General features: G+C 42.4%; 2 protein-coding genes across 5 annotated transcripts in view; one reads left to right on the forward strand and one right to left on the reverse strand.

The window, feature by feature from the left end:
* The first annotated feature begins 31 nt into the window (after positions 1 to 31).
* Positions 32 to 7271, forward strand: LOC135333885 (uncharacterized). Of its 2 annotated transcripts, XM_064528908.1 has the most exons (15): positions 32 to 655; positions 1072 to 1149; positions 1221 to 1511; positions 2035 to 2169; positions 2334 to 2573; positions 2892 to 3044; positions 3267 to 3488; positions 3701 to 3886; positions 4158 to 4361; positions 4629 to 4766; positions 5206 to 5427; positions 5682 to 5831; positions 6031 to 6162; positions 6625 to 6780; positions 7029 to 7271. In XM_064528908.1, the coding sequence occupies exons 2-15, from the start codon at positions 1074 to 1076 to the stop codon at positions 7151 to 7153; spliced, it is 2430 nt and encodes an 809-aa protein (XP_064384978.1). In that variant the 5' UTR covers positions 32 to 655; positions 1072 to 1073; the 3' UTR covers positions 7154 to 7271. The 2 variants fall into 2 exon arrangements, with proteins under 2 accessions (XP_064384978.1, XP_064384977.1); XM_064528907.1 differs by having other exon boundaries at positions 32 to 1149.
* Positions 7179 to 16335, reverse strand: part of LOC135333878 (CUB and sushi domain-containing protein 1-like) — a 31177-nt gene continuing 22020 nt past the window's right edge. For all 3 annotated transcript variants that reach the window (XM_064528894.1, XM_064528895.1, XM_064528893.1), the window contains 30 exons: positions 16082 to 16282; positions 15821 to 16024; positions 15552 to 15770; positions 15198 to 15404; positions 14897 to 15088; positions 14644 to 14838; positions 14405 to 14581; positions 14144 to 14350; positions 13875 to 14084; positions 13576 to 13779; positions 13219 to 13419; positions 12954 to 13160; positions 12696 to 12899; positions 12415 to 12594; positions 12102 to 12308; positions 11639 to 12043; positions 11417 to 11593; positions 11166 to 11363; positions 10893 to 11096; positions 10617 to 10820; positions 10412 to 10510; positions 10020 to 10223; positions 9611 to 9817; positions 9427 to 9516; positions 9230 to 9363; positions 8653 to 9017; positions 8345 to 8465; positions 8031 to 8179; positions 7700 to 7898; positions 7179 to 7398 (listed from right to left, as the gene is read on the reverse strand). In XM_064528894.1, the coding sequence (XP_064384964.1) occupies positions 7336 to 7398; positions 7700 to 7898; positions 8031 to 8179; positions 8345 to 8465; positions 8653 to 9017; positions 9230 to 9363; positions 9427 to 9516; positions 9611 to 9817; positions 10020 to 10223; positions 10412 to 10510; positions 10617 to 10820; positions 10893 to 11096; positions 11166 to 11363; positions 11417 to 11593; positions 11639 to 12043; positions 12102 to 12308; positions 12415 to 12594; positions 12696 to 12899; positions 12954 to 13160; positions 13219 to 13419; positions 13576 to 13779; positions 13875 to 14084; positions 14144 to 14350; positions 14405 to 14581; positions 14644 to 14838; positions 14897 to 15088; positions 15198 to 15404; positions 15552 to 15770; positions 15821 to 16024; positions 16082 to 16282 (5834 nt within the window). In that variant the 3' untranslated portion in view covers positions 7179 to 7335. The remainder of the gene's footprint in view (positions 7399 to 7699; positions 7899 to 8030; positions 8180 to 8344; positions 8466 to 8652; positions 9018 to 9229; positions 9364 to 9426; positions 9517 to 9610; positions 9818 to 10019; positions 10224 to 10411; positions 10511 to 10616; positions 10821 to 10892; positions 11097 to 11165; positions 11364 to 11416; positions 11594 to 11638; positions 12044 to 12101; positions 12309 to 12414; positions 12595 to 12695; positions 12900 to 12953; positions 13161 to 13218; positions 13420 to 13575; positions 13780 to 13874; positions 14085 to 14143; positions 14351 to 14404; positions 14582 to 14643; positions 14839 to 14896; positions 15089 to 15197; positions 15405 to 15551; positions 15771 to 15820; positions 16025 to 16081; positions 16283 to 16335) is intronic.

The raw sequence follows: 16335 nt of genomic DNA on the forward strand, positions 1-16335 counted from the left end.
ATAATTATCATGGTGGAACATCTTTAATTTTGCATGCAATCAACCGAATAGTGGGTAATGATCAACCATGATTGTTGTTAAAAACGATCGATGCCAAAAGTTCAAGTCTAAAATTATGGCTGCAAGTCAGCAGAGCCTTGCAGCTCTCTGCTCACTCTTGCAGCTACCAATAGCTAGCGTTTTAATGCAGAGCTAACTACTAAGTAGAGTAGTAACACTCGGTGAACAAGTTTTGCTACGGACTCTTCTGAAAAGGCTGCAATAGCATTCCAAGTAAGCAAAACTAGGCATAACTCGAGAATGAAGCATTATTTTGCAAATCCACTAATTAAAATCCAAGTATACATGACTAGAAGCCTATAGAAACTCTTACTTGCACTTGATTCATCCTTGAGCAGCTGTAGCGGTCTACACACACACACAGACACACAAACACACTACCGTATACCTCGCTTGCGCATGCGCACCGAGGCATAATTATTGTTTCAAGCTGGGAGATTAGTTGGTAACAGGGATCAGGTGTCATATACGGCACCTCGCTAATTAGATTCATAAACGTGTGAGTGGGAGTGGGCGGGACACAGGAAGCCATGTGCTTGCTTTGGACACAGGAAGATGAAATGATCTCAATTTTCTATTGCTAGTGAAACTGAAAGTTAGTGGCATAATTACTTCCTTTGTTCCGTAATTTTCTTTGAATTTGAATTGTTTGTTCCGTAATTTCTAATTTATTAATTTATTAATTAATTACTTCCTTTGTTCCGTAATTTTCTTTGAATTTGAATTGTGTAAGTGTAAGTGTCTGTATTGCATAAGTTATCAAGTATTTATGTAATCATAAGTGCAATTAATACCCTGTTTGTATTTTGAAAGTGTAGTTTTTCAAACTTACAGGCACCTATTTATAGTACCAAGTGGGTCTTGCATGTGTAAAGATGTGTTGATGTCATTGTTTTGAATCTTTGATGCACGGCCAGGGAGGATAAAAGCAGTGATACCTGCTATAGATTTAGTTTTGCATGCGAATACAAATGATATATATGCGTAGATTTGCTTCAAAATCATATTTAGCTATGGCCAATGAGATCATTCCCATCTTGTGCTATCTGCTACTATGCACACTGACCGGAGGACATTCTCAACCAAACTGTACGCTACCAAGTATTTCTTTTAGTCAATTTTTGTGTGTGCCATAATTATGACACTGGCTACTTTTGCAGTTTTCAACATCACCACGACTCAAGCTATCGTGTCCACCCCAAGCACAGTGCAGCTCATGTGTGTAGGTACCTCCAATCCTGATATCCAGTCTGTAGTGTGGTATGACTCTCATGGCGACACACTCAACAGTACCTCAATGCTGAGAGACACTGATCACGAGAACGTGGTCCCTACTGTTAGAATAGTGGCTACACTGGACGTGGAGAGGGTGGTGTGTGTCAATGCAGTCTACAGATGTGTGTTTGAGAATGAGGTGACATCATTCTTTGCTGATGTGGAATGTCCGTCAAGTGAGATAATTTACTGAGTTGCTATAATTATAATGCACCTGACTATGGTTATTGATGTACTTATAGTGGTGTACCTTACGAGAGTGACTGCATGTTATTACAAAAACAGCTTATAGTCTTGTTGCACGATTATAAATTCCCAAGATGGTGGGTTGTTTTATGAATTCTGATTAGCATCTAACGAAAACAAAAGCAACAATACATTGATGCGCTTTGAATTTGTGTATCAATCTTACTAGATTTGTGATATCATCATAATAATTATCATTCACTGCTTCTAGTCACAGTCGAGTGACGTGTATGATTAAAATTCCCGAATCAGTAGTTTATGATGTAGCTCCTACAAAAGTAGCAGCACAGGAAGCATATAAAGTCCCAATTAATTGTACGTAATCAAGTCGGGAGTACACCGATCAAATAAGTTTCTCATTTGATCATACTTATGTTGTCTCTTGTATCAATGCTTCAGCGAGTGTGTTCTCTGAGCTCACTATGTAAAGAAATGCTCTTTATTCCCTTACAGTACCTGAGGTGACCTTTGAGTCGAGCTCCTACACTGCGGGGGAGGGGGACGGGCTGCTCCACGTGTGTCTCTCTGTACGCAACACCACTAATGGAACTATTGTCACCATCTCTGAGACAGACTCGACAGCTTCCAGTGAGTCTACACTAACAGCTCTCGTTACAATGTAGACGACATAGTTTTTCCAAACTGCATGCTAGCAATCTGCCTATACCTTTACTTCATTATACTGTGTACATAATAAATTAATCCATTATCACTATATACTGTAATTATACATAGTTGTTTCTGTTTACCAGGACGAACAGACTTCTCCCTTGCCAGAGCCTTCAATCTCACCATCACTCCAGACCAGCTAGTCCTAGCCTCCAGTGATGACAGCTGCCACTACCTGTGTGGTCGACAGTGCTTCAGCATCCCCATCACACAGGACTTGGTGTTTGAGTACCAACTAGAGTCTTTTAGTCTGGAACTGAGAGTTCGTGATGTTCTGGCTCCGTTAACATCAAACACAACTGTCTATATTCAAGATGATGATGGTGGGTATAATTGTACCTTATTACCTACCATGAATATAGCGTAACGTTTTCAAGGCTCTTACTTTCACTGTTTTCACTGTTTTTGAGGTATAGCTAACGACGGACACGACGTCATTGACATACCGTAAATTTATTCGACGAAATGTGTTTAGACACAGTCATAATAAGTGCCTCGAAAAGTTCGCGCTATACGATAATTATTTGTTTTGCCATCGATCAACTTAAAACAATATCAGCTTAGCCTAGAAATTGCCCTTATTTATACCCCTAAATCTATAATTGACCATAATTATGGTTAATACGGTTTATCCACTGCAGAGTTAGTGATTGGCTTTGAGAGAGCTGTATACACTTTTAGCGAGGGGGGTGGGGTGTGCACGCCACAAGTGAGACTGTGTGCCCAGGTCACCGGGAGCATTCTCGGACTTCCACTGGAGGTGGTCCCAGTCTGGAGAGCAGGAACAGCCGTGGGTAAGCATTGCTATTGTTGTTGCTGCCTACTACTTAATCGGGTATTGGAAACGCTCGTGTTAGCACTCATAATTTACTAGGATGATAATTGTCTTCAGGTGATGGTTTGTAGGAGTACGTATCTAAGTAGATGATTTCTTAACAGCATTCCAATAGCGATCAAGTATCTAGAATTACTAAACGCTCGTCAGTCGTATAGTTACTCTTTGTATTCTTTTTCAGAGGGTGTTGACTACCAGCCCCCGCCCTGCAACTTCACCTTCTCCCCTGGTGGCTCTATAGACTGCATGGACCTTGACCTGATCAATGATGACGTGGCTGAGCTCACAGAGACCCTTTCCGTGATTGTTGGGGACGTGTTTGTTGATGGGAGGAGGGTGGATGTGGGGGGTAGAGTGAGGACGGACGTCAGGGAAACACTAATACAGATCACCGACAATGATGGTGAGTATAATTCTTCTATTGCTATATAGATATTTTGTGTTATTTCACAACATGAGTGTCACTTTTCTGTATGTATCTACATTATTTTATGGATATAGTGTGAAGTTGAAGGCATCTCAGCACAGCAGCCAAATAATAGCTAACTTTCATATGTAGAACTGGAATTTTAAGCACGTACGTAAGATTAAATCTTGTTTCCACTTCTGATTCAGTGTTTGAGGTATCATTTGAAGAGACTGAGTACACTATCCATGAGGCTGGTCCAGGGGAGAGTCACACTGCCCTGAGGGTGTGTCTGGTACAACGGGAGGGGGGTGCTCTGTCAGCTGATATGGGCGAGGATGGGGACTCCCTAATGGTTGACATCACCATCAGCACTTTAGATGGAACTGCGACAGGTAGAGCCATACAAATGCTGCCCAAGTTGAATGAATATAAATCACTCAGAATTTGGCAGTGTCTTAATTCACAGTTACATACATGTAACTAGGTAAACACCTGATCCATAATTATAGCCTTTCTAATTATTTCCTTTCTTTCTCGTGATTCAAGAATTCTACCTTTCACAGATCCGTGTACATAGTCTAGAGTAAGTTCTGTAAGAGCTTACAGATAGTGAGCAAGCTGACATCTATTTACTTGCATTTTGCATTGACTTATTTGCTTCAGGTGGACATGACTATGTTAGTGTGAACTCCACCCTTTCTGTCCGTCTACCCCTCTCTGAGAGTGTGTGCGAGTGTGTCGTGGTCCGCAATGATCAAGTAGTGGAGGCTACAGAGACATTCACGATGCAGCTGGCTACCTCCCACCCCTTTGTCAATACTGGGGGTAGAGTCGCTACAGTCATGCTCAGAGACAACAGTCCATCTGGTAAGTACGTGTGCAGTGTGGGTCTATTGCACGCACACTATAATTTACCTGTCTTGTAATTTAGTCTTCTGTGTTGCTTTTTTAGTGGTTGAAAACCGTGACGCTTTATAGTCCTGTAATACAATACATTATGTATTTTTTTCAACTGCTGTGCTCTATAATTATGCCAAAGGTGAGTTCTTTCAACAAGTTTTACTCATATATTGGCGTACATTTTATCTGAGCATGTATTGATACCATAGTTATCGTGTGTTCTATTGTTTGCAGCTGTGAGCGTTGGCTTTGAGCACTCCCAGTATAGTGTAAGAGAGGAAGACGTTAGTTTGGAGGTGTGTGTGACGGTGGTGGGAGAGTACCAGAGGAGCATTCATGCTCTACTCTGCTCAGAATCAGGCAATGCCACAGGTGACTGTTGATTTGGCAAATGTATTCGCTACTAGCACTGATAAACTTGTACATTGTATCGGAGCTAGGGTATCAAGAGCAGTAGATCCTCAAACGTTGCGACCATAAATCATAATTATACTGGTGAAAGTGTGCAATCGCAATAAGGCACTTATATGTACATTACATCATCATTTTGTACTGTAAGTAGTATTTCAGGCATTGGGATTAGTGAGAGTTCCTGTAGTAACTATTTCTAGCACTGCCCTTGCCGAAATTATTATAGCTGACATAATTATTTGCACATGATAATTATAACTTTTACACAAGATTGATCTAGCTCCGATAACAAACCTGTGTAGCTCACACTTTTTCAGGGCCCAAACAAATTATCACTGATGCTACCAAACAGCTACTAAATGATTGCTTATTTAATTACCATATTTACTTATACACTCAGGGAACGTGGACTTTGTTGAGATTCTAAACCAACGCTTATCATTCTCTGCTAACCCATTATCACCGCCCCTCTCTGATGGTCGGATCTGTCTCAATGTCACTGTGCTACCAGACACTCTGTTGGAAGCTGACGAGGTATTTACACTGAGTCTGCAGTCGTCTGACACAGCAGTTCACCTGACGCCCTCGACAACTACCATCGTCATCCTCAACGATCAAGGCAGTGAGTCTATGATGTAGATGTATACGCGTGCACTTGCACAGACTCAATACTAACCTTGTATTTATAGTAATATATACCGTACTACAAATTTATTCAATAGAGTGAGTGGGAGAATTAATACGTACTTGAATTAGCTAAAAAAATAATGATATCTTTATTATAATCCTATCTACGCACATAAATTATTTATACTATAGCCACTATAACTATAACCGTGTATCTTACTTCATGCATCCTTACTGTGGCACCTGCAGCTCTCCCCACGCTCACGTTCACCAACAACACTCCATCAGTGGTGGATAATGAGGTTCATGCTGATTTCATCCTCACCCAACGTGAGCAGCTCTCCTCGGTGACTTGCTCTCTTTCTGGCCCCGGCAGAACACCCACCATCACTCTGGACTGTAAGTAGATCAGTCCAGTGACTAGCTGTCAAAGTACGTATTTTTGTAGTGAAATTGTCTGTATAGTTAGTGACGTGATCACTCTTTGGCGGATAAACAATGGCTGTAATAAAAAGGTGGCCTGCTAACATAGGTTAAAACATTCGCTAAATGTAGCTATGTCGTGTTGAATACATAATTATGGTACTGTTTTGTACAGGTTCGTCAGGTCATGTGACATACACAGATCTCCCTATCCGTCGACAGCAGTTTACGCTGACTGTAAATGCCCACCTCCTCTCAGACCCTAGGCTCCACCCACTGAACCTCGCCACTGTAACCCTCAGATTAGGTACTACTAAATTAATTATAACACCATGATGTCTGAACTTTCTAGCAGGTAATTATCTTGTAAACACAGCGATATTGCGGAACTAATATAATATCACCCCCTTCAAGTGCATACTGTGACAAACCTAAGTCTCGCAAACCACGCCCCTTCACATGAAGAAGGGTCTGGCAACAATGTGCATAATTATGTTAATTACCTACTCACTCTCACGCCCACTATATAGAGTGCATGTGCATGGGCGTGGAAGATTAGTTGCTCAGCCTATCAGTACGCTAATTTGTGATGTCTTTGGGTATGGTTTTATGATACAAGTGGTTGATGATAACGATTTACAAATCTACAATCTGATTGGCAGCACCACACTGTTGCCAGACCCTTATTTGTGTGAAGACATGAATGATGGCTATAATTATTATACACTATAATCATTGTACATTTTATAGCCATCATTTTTTCCTATAGACCACAGTGTTTGCTGGCTGCATCCTATCAATGGAGGGGTGGTTATTGTGGGAGAGAACAGGGTCACCTTTGAGTGGCAAGCAACTGGACCGTCTTCTAGTGAGAGAGTGATCGCGTTTCTATGCAGGAGAGATCGAGATCAGACCGAGAGACCTTGTACGTGGAATGCTTACTGTATATTGTATAGCTGTAACTGTTGCTTAGACTACAGTTTAATATTTATTCCTAACCCGTAATAATAGAATTATAATTAATAGCTTCTTTGAAAGGTGCAATTCAAGAAAGTAGCTAGAATTACGTATACATGTACTATAATAATAGACCCAGTGTGCAGAGTTACAAAGCAATAATAGACGTTCTTGTATTATGCACACAAACACGCGCACACACACACCAACATGCAGGCAACTCTCCATACATTTGGCAGAACCCATCTCCTGGCAACCATCTGCTATTTGTGACACCTGTCTTCACTACAGGCTGTAGGAGACACATCACAAGAGAGTTTAATTTTACTTACACTGGCTAGAGGCACTTACGTACCTGATGCAATATCAAGTTTTGAACAATATTTTATGTTGTGATCTAAAGGTATTTTTATTATTAGTGCAAGTACGTAATACTTCATAATAATTATGAACGAACTAGTTGGTAGATTATAAGCTATAAAAATGTTTTTCTCTAACAGCATAAAGTGTTTGCAACAGTACTTTAGAAGTGGGTCATGCTGTCATCAAGAGGTGGTATTTCAAAATTCACATCCTCACCCAAAGCCTGCACGTGCATGTGCATGTGTGAGTGAAAACAGGCACGGTTACGTACATGCATGTTGTGTTGTCAAGCACAATCTCACCAATGCATGTGCAGTATTATATATACATAGCGCATGCAGGTACTGTTAGCTATGTATTTTAACTGTGTGCACGCATTACGTTGCTATAGTCAGCACTGGACAATGCAATAGATCTAGTGACTAGTCCTGTATCGTAATAGCAAAAGTACATCGGTTGCACTGATACAGCATAAACCAGATAGATGTATATTTCTTGAATAACGCCAGTGGTAAGCGTCTTACCTCAGCCTCCTTCTCTTTGGCCATGAAGCTAGAGTAGTCTGGAGGAGCACCACCTGAGTCAATGAAACCAGGGTTACCAGCAGACAAAGGTGTAGCTGCTTTTTCCATTGTGTCCTCAGAAAACACAGGGTTCTCTGCCATAAATCCAGATATCTCTTCATAGGTAGGGTTGTTCACAGATGGGTTAAAGTTTTCAGTGCTGAGAGAGGAAATACAAAAACCTCTTATACATGCAATTCTCTTAAGACAGTCCTTCAGCACATTAGTTTCTACACTATATATTTACATTGAGTAATATGCAATAATTAACATGGCTGATGAAAGAACTTACAAATAGACCTTCTTTGCTCTATACTTTCGGCGGTAGTAGCGGTAGATAATAGCTGCCAGAATTACAATCGTGACCAAGGCTATGCAACCAATCGCAATGAGAACGATGGCATAAACTGGGAAACCATTCCTGCTCACAGGTGACAGCTCCTACAGAAAAAGAAAACAAAATCGAAGAGTTTAGGGATTTTATAACGTAGTTTTATTGACCATGCACAGGATATTGCTTTAAGTTTACCTATTATGTAAATCCCTACATACGTAGACTCATGTACAGGCAGAACAAAATCTTTCTATGGGAACAGTTTAACTCACAACAGGCTTGAGTCCGTTAGATATATTAATCGTTGGCCTGGGACTCTTTGCCAACCATGCATTGAGACACGACTCTTGAGAGGAACTGGTCTTTCCTGTACCATGACCCACAAGGCTCGTACTGTAGAGGGTATATAAGGGGGCATTGTTGTGCCAGTTATTCAGTGTATAAAAGAGTGATGCATGTACTATGAATGTTATATTTTGCTTAAATTATGAAATCTGAGCAAAGGAATGGTGATGCCAGTATACGTAAGATGCGGGCACTATTGACTCTAAGCGACACTTGATAGTGTGTGCATGTGTACCTGAAGTAAACGAGGGATGCATCACTCCCGTCACAAGTAAGGACACTGCCAGCAAAGCAGCTCACAGCAAAGGCCCCACAGTCGGTGGAGAGCAGGGTGATATTCATGAGATCCTCAATCTTGCTCACTGTTTGCTTGCTCTCGCTCTGTTTAAAGCTAGTACAACGGTCAGCATCCTCAAGTTTGAAGCTCAGTTCAAATAGCTTGGTATCGTCTAAGTCAACCTTCACAGGAGCACTACTTGCTGCATCTCCACAAGTAGCTGCTCTCACCACGAACCAATATGGAGTACACACGTCAAGTTCAGTGAGGCTAATCGCAGTGTTGATGGGTGAAGACACCTTGTCACTCCTGATGAGATTGTCCTGCACAAAATATATAGTGTTTACCTATAGTGAACATGCATGGCACTGTATAATGAGCTGAACTTACTAAAAGCAATTGTTAGAGCTGAACTTACTAAAAGCAATTGTTAGTGAATTTTGTAGTAGGGTTGAAAATTTTCCACAATAGCTGGCTATAATTATCATCTTAATTTTTTCGCAGAACAAATAATTTATTGCCCACATGTGTGTACCTCATTGAAGGTATTTCCTGAGTAGATCTGGACATCCACAACGTTGGCAGTGGGTGTCCACTCCACCCTGGCCTTAGAGGGATCCTCCGTAAGTCGACTGGCAGAATTGATAGTGGGAGAGCCGATATCAACCCCTGGTTTTGCAAGGATGATTAGTGATGCAGGGGTATATGTAAAGTAGAATATGAAATTCTTACCTGGTACGGTGAAGACTGTATCGTCATATATGGAAATGTTGGACTCACAAACAACAGCATCAAAGCTCACTCTATAGGGAACTTGAGGGTCTGTAAGAATAAGATTTAAGTTGAGACACTTTTTGTAAGAACATAACAATACTGTTATTGTTACAGGATAACCATGCATGGGTTTGTAACTTACTGAGGTTTGTAACTTGCAAGGTAGGTGTGGCATCAAAGGCCACCATCTGAGGGGGTGGGGTAAACACAGCAGTGTCTCCGTTCATACAGGTTGGTGTCACGGTAACAGTGTAAGTATCCGAGGGCAGGTGGGTGAGAGAAGAAGGCTCAACCCAGCTTATGCTCAGAGTTGTGTCACTTTCCACTGTCACTGACACATCCGGCAACACTATATATATATAATCATTGGATGAAGGAACATTAGCATAAGGTAGAATCTATATACTGTGTTAAATTAGTGTTGGGGGGGTAACATGCGTACTTAATGAGGTAATTTCAACAAGCATGCGCAGCTAGCTATTTTAACAGAATGCTGAACTGGGCTGTTTAGAGATCGACTAAGTCTGTATAACTGTGGACATGACCCTCACCAGAAACATCTGGTCTCGTCCGGAATCCATCATTGTGATATAGAGCATCTCCAAACACATCACTGTTGCCAGCAGCGACAGAGAAGTCATATGCCTGGCAGCACTCCAGGTTGTTCAAAATGAGAAACAGGTCGCTGGTGGTCATGCTGTCAGACTCTCCAGTGGAACGTTTGGTCACCATCACCCGATATCTTGAGATACCTCCTGTACATGAATACAAAACATGTTCACTATCAAATCTTAGTAACCTCTTAACAGCCACCCCTGAACAAACACCAACAATGATATAACGGCCAGGAATCCAGGTCCCAAATGAATAATTGGCGCACACAAAACAATCCCTCAAAAAAGATCGAAACATGTCCACTGATAACAAGAAACAAATTCCTTACCAATTTGCTCATCTTCCAATGGTTCATCCCAAGATATGGTGATTTTACCGCAGACAGCATCATCAAGCTGGAAGTTAGGGTTATTCGGAACACCAGGGGCTGTGTGTAAAAAAGGTATGGTGAATAATAGAACAAAAGGTGTTGTGCTATCACGTATCAAACAATTAATTGAATGCATGAACAATTTTTCCAGGTAAGTACTCACCTCTACAGATTGGAGCTGTTCCGGTCCAGTATCCATCGCCCTCCAGGCTGCCACTACAAGTCCTTACAGTGTCTCCAACAGACAGGCCATAACCAGCGTCACAGCTGTAGGTGGCAGTGGTTTGGTAGTCAAATGGAGCTGTTGTATCCGTGGCATAGATGATCATTCCGTTCATAGGAGGAGCCAATGTTGAGCATGTGATTGCTGCATGGTTTAAAGTAGAAGGCCATATAATTATAAGAGCAATACAACTCTGGAAGCATATAACATTCATACCTGTGCAAATGGGAGACAATCCATCGAATGATCCAGTCGTGGAAGAGCCATCGCCACCGCAACGTCTGATAGAGTTTCCTTCAAGGAAATAGCCTACATCGCAGCTGTATGTTGCCATGGTGTCATAGTCGTAGGGGTCAATTACATCAGGGTCGTAAAATATGTCTCCATTAGTGACTGGACTCAAACCAGGACAAGTGATTGCTGCAGAAAAAATGTCATTAGTCATAGCAAAATTACAGAGTATAGCACATTGAGCTATAAATTACACACTTTCACAAGTTGGAGGTGTTCCACTCCATTCCCCGTTTGGACTTGAGCCATCTCCTCCACAAGTTAAGATAACACCTCCGCTCAGCCCGTAGCCAGTGTTGCATGAGTAGGTGGCAGTTGTTCCAAGATTGTAAGGCTCAGAAGTGGAGAAAACGATCACTCCATTTTCAGTTAGAGGGAGTGCAGGACATGTGATGGCTGTAAAATATCCTATGATTATATTGATTGCATACAGACGTTACTGTCCATACCTTCACAAATTGGAGCTGGTACAGTCCAAACTCCTGCAGTACAAGTCCTTACACTGTCTCCACCAGAGAGTCCGTAGCCAGTGTCACAGCTGTAGGTGGCCGTGGTTGATCCATCAGTCTCCACGGAGAATGAAATTTGGCCATTTTCCGGTGAATTCAGAGTGGGACACACAACATCTGCCAAAATGTATTATTGTTGGAATCTGTTATTGATTTTCTTACCAGAGCATATTGGTGCAGTTCCACTCCACATTCCACTGAAACTGGCTCCGTCTCCTTCACATGTTCTAGTGTCACTTCCACTCAGGAAGAAGCCATCAATGCAAGAATAAGTGGCCACAGTTTCGATATCGAAAGGACTTGTCGCGTCAGGACTGTAGCTGATCCTTCCATTGGTTATCGGGCTCAGAGAAGTACACGTGATAGAATTGCAAGTTGGGGCTGATCCACTCCATACTCCATTTGGACTGGAGCCATCTCCGTCACAAGTTCTCGTTATATCTCCAATCAATCCGTATCCAGTGTCACAGGTATAAGTAGCCATGGTTCCAAAGTCGTATGGTGCAGGTGTATCCGAATAGGCAATAACTCCATTGACAAGCAGTGGAACACCAGGACACGTGATAGCTGTAATGGAGATATACAAATGATCGGCTAATATAAAATACCTGCTGTATGTACATACCTTCACAAGTTGGGGCTGTTCCACTCCACACTCCATTAGTACTGGAGCCATCTCCTCCACAAGTGCTCATAACATCTCCACCAATCAGTCCATAGCCATCAGTACAGGAGTAGGTAGCCACAGTACCAAAGTTGTGAGGGGCGAAATGGTCGTCAGAGAAAGTTACTTGTCCATTAGTAGGAACAGGAAGAGCAGGACATGAGATCGCTGCAAGTATAAAAACACATTATAAAGTACACAGAGAGCAATTACTGCTAATAAGTACAACTATGTTTTATAGGTAGTACACATGTTAGCAAAGCAGCAGTCATACCTTCACAAACTGGTTCCGCTCCACTCCATCCTAATTCAAGGCAGGTCCTAATCATGTCTCCAATAGAGAGCCCGTATCCAGGGTCACAGGCATAGGTAGCAGTGAGTACCAATGTTGAAGGGTCCACCAAGAAAGTGATATGGCCATTGGTTGGGTCGAACAGTGTAGAACAAAAAACGTCTATGGGAAATAGTATACAGTTGATAGAAGGTAAGAAATTGAGTTGCTTTGACCCTTGCCTATTGTAGATTTGTAGATCAATTAGAAACATGTGTGTTTACCTGAGCATATTGGTGCATTGCCACTCCAGACACCGCGAGTGCTAGAGCCGTCTCCCTCACACATTCTAGTATCACTTCCACTCAGGACATGTCCATCAGCACATGAGTAGGTGGCAGTAGTTCCGATACCAAAGGAACTAGTGGTGTCAGGACTGTAGGTTATCATGCCATTGTTGATCAGATTCAGTTCAGGGCAGGTTACAGCTGCAGGTATACGCGGGGCATAAAATTACTAAAACAAAGGAAATAGGTGCGTACCTTCACAAGTTGGAATAACTCCATTCCAGTCTCCATTTGGACTGGAGCCATCTCCTCCACAAGAGAGCACCTCATCTCCTCCATTCAGTCCATAGCCAGTGTTGCAGGAGTATCTGGCAGTGGTCCCAAACTGATAAGGCTCAGGTGTGGCAGACGAGTAGACAATAGCTCCGTTGCCAGGTAGAGGAAGAGAGGTACATGTGATAGCTACGAATAGTAACATAATGAATAATAAGTATTGTCACACATAAGTTGCAGTACTCACCTTCACAAGTTGGAGGTGTACCTATCCACATTCCAGCTGTGCTTGAGCTATCTCCGTTGCACATGCTTGTCCAATCAATCCCCACGAGTCCATATCCAGTGTCACAAGAGTAGGAAGCCACAGTGCCAAAGCCATAGGGTAAGGTAGTAGAGTAGCTAATTTGTCCGTTAGTTGGGGCAGCGAGATCAGCACAGGTGACAGCTGCGTACGTACAAGAGTATTTCAATTGCATACCAAAGTATAGTTGTTGCATTGTAGTACACGGAACAAACGACCTTAGTAACAATGAGAGACGCGTGTGATTAAGGAAGCTTGGGTGGAAACTCCCATACCAACAAGAGAACAATGTATACCCACCTTCACAGAATGGAGCAGTTCCATTCCACTCTCCTGGACCTTCGCTTGAACCCAAACACATTCTCACACTATCACCACTCGTCAGTCCGAAGCCAATGTTGCAGCTGTAAGTGGCCGCGGTCTGATAGTCAAATGGAGAATCTGTATCCATGGTGAATGTGATGATGCCATTAGTTGGATCACTCAGACCAGAACATGTGATTGCTGCAAAAGGGACAAATACACAAGTCATTATTCAGCCATCATAATTATTACTAGTAGATGATCTGACAACAATCATGCACAGAATCATAACTTACCACTACAGATGGGAACAACTCCATCCCACACTCCATCCAGACTTGTTCCATCTCCCCCACAGTTCCTCATAACGTTACCCTCCAGGAAGAACCCATCATTACAGGAGTAAGTGGCAGTAGTTCCGTAATCGAGGGTGACTGGATCACTCGAGACAGGGTCATACGTTATGCCGCCATTGTCAATTGAACTTAGTGCAGCACAATTGATGGCTATAAAGATGAAAGCAGGTCGGTACATATGTATATAATTATATTTCATTTGACTATACCTTCACAGGTTGGAATCACTCCGCTCCACTCTCCAGTTGGACTGGAGCCATCTCCTCCACAAGAGAGCACCTCATCTCCTCCACTCGGTCCAAACCCAGTGTTGCAGGAATATCTAGCAGTGGTCCCAAATTGATAAGGCTCGGGTGTGGCAGACGAGTAGACAATCGCTCCGTTGTCAGGTAGAGGAAGAGAGATGCATGTGATAGCTGTACAAAACCATTATTAGTAGCATGCAGACAGGATAATTTAAATAGCCAAACCTTCACAAGTTGGATCAGTTCCATCCCAGACTTCTGCAGTACAAGTTCTCACACTGTCTCCACCTGCTAGAACATATCCAGTGTCACAGCTGTACGTGGCTGTCGTAGATCCTGGGCTCTCAATAGACAAAGTGATGAGGCCATTTTCTGGCTCCATTAAAGTGGGGCACATAACATCTGCATATATAGGTCAGTAATGTCATATCTGTATGGAAGTACCAAATTTATTGTACATATACCTGAGCATATTGAAGCAGTTCCACTCCACATCCCCCTGACACTGGATCCATCTCCTCCACACATTCTAGTTTCACTTCCACTCAGGAAGAACCCAATATTGCAGGAATAGGTGGCAGTAGTTCCAAAGTCAAAAGTAGCAGAATTGTAAGCGATCAACCCATTATCAATTAGACTCAGAGAAGTACAAGTGATGGCTGTACATGTATAGGAAATATATTCACACAATGTATGGCAAAAAAAGAGTTTCTATACCTTCACAAGTTGGAACTATTCCTTCCCAGACTCCGTTCGGTCCAGAAAAATCTTCCCCACAGATTTGCATCCCATCTCCTCCACTCAGTCCAAAGCCAGTGTCACAGGAGTAGGTGGCAATAGCCCCGTAGGCAGTCGATGCATACACCACCTGGCCGTTCATTGGGGTGGGCAGATCGGGGCAGACAATGGCTGTGTACAGAAATATTACCCAACAACATTGCTAGTGGCTCATGCAATAAAACTAAAATTACGTTTGTACACAAGTATGATTGTTTTAGGTAAATATTTTGACGTCCACCTTCACAAGTTGGTTGTGATCCACTCCATGATCCAGTTGTACTGGAATCATCTCCTTCACAAGATCTTGTCAAATCTCCACCACTCAGTCCATAGCCAGTGTCACAAGAGTAGATGGCCACAGTTGAGTAGTCGAATGGCACAAACATATCAACAGCATAGGAGATTTGTCCGTTGACAGGAGCAGGTAGTTCAAGGCAAGTGATAGCTACGTAGATAGTACATAATATAAGTTCGAGTTTTCTTTTTTTAGTTTGTGTTTGATTAAACAACACATATTTAATTTGTGTGTGCCAATTAATACAGTACATGATATTCTGAATGTGTAAATAACTGCTGGTATTAATTTTGATACCTTCACAAATTGGAGAGATTCCAGTCCATTCTCCAGGACCAAGAATAGAACCAACACACGTTCTCTCGGTATTTCCACCGGACTGAGCATAGCCTCCGGCACAACTGTACGTGGCGATGGTCTGATAGTCAAATGGAGCATTTGTGATCAAAGTTAGGCCCGCCGTGAGGTATAATATTAGTCCATTTGAAGGAAAGGCGAGGTCACCACAGGTTATTGCTGCAAAAATGTTTGTTATTTTGAAATTCTATTTTAAAAAGGCTGCATACCTGTACAAATAGGCGCGGTTAGATCCCACGTGCCAATAGTGTTGGTCCCATCCCCGGCGCAGTTTCTACTCTGCTCTCCATCCAGGTAGAACCCATCATTGCATGAGTAGGTGGCAGCAGTTCCAAAGTCGTATGGGCTTGTTACGTCGGGGCTGTACACTATCATTCCATTGACAATCGGACTCAGAGATGTGCAAAAGATGACTACAGAAATACAACGTAATGAAGACATTTACACACATTGCAAATTAACAATCTTACTGTTGCAAGTTGGAGGTGTTCCACTCCACCCCCCATTCGTACTGGAGCCATCTCCTCCACAACTTCTTGTTACGTCACCTCCGCCCAGTCCATAGCCAGTGTTACAGCTATAGCTAGCAGTAGCTCCAAACTCATAAGGTGCAAGAGAAGAGAACGTGATTGCACCATTGACGGGAGTTGGAAGGTCAACACAAGTGAGAGCTAGGTAAGTGTCAAATAGTGAACAAATATATGCCATTGGTTATTGAGTTGTA

The sequence above is a fragment of the Halichondria panicea genome, chromosome 3, assembly GCF_963675165.1.
Source record: "Halichondria panicea chromosome 3, odHalPani1.1, whole genome shotgun sequence".
NCBI lineage: Eukaryota > Metazoa > Porifera > Demospongiae > Suberitida > Halichondriidae > Halichondria > Halichondria panicea.

Excerpts from the sequence above, each read along its gene's own strand:
- LOC135333885 (XM_064528907.1), top strand. The coding sequence starts at position 1,020 with ATGCGAATACAAATGATATATATGCGTAGATTTGCTTCAAAATCATAT. Across the intron at positions 4,362-4,628 it reads CAGAGACAACAGTCCATCTG|CTGTGAGCGTTGGCTTTGAG; the intron begins GTAAGTACGTGT and ends TATTGTTTGCAG. Across the intron at positions 4,767-5,205 it reads AGAATCAGGCAATGCCACAG|GGAACGTGGACTTTGTTGAG; the intron begins GTGACTGTTGAT and ends TTATACACTCAG.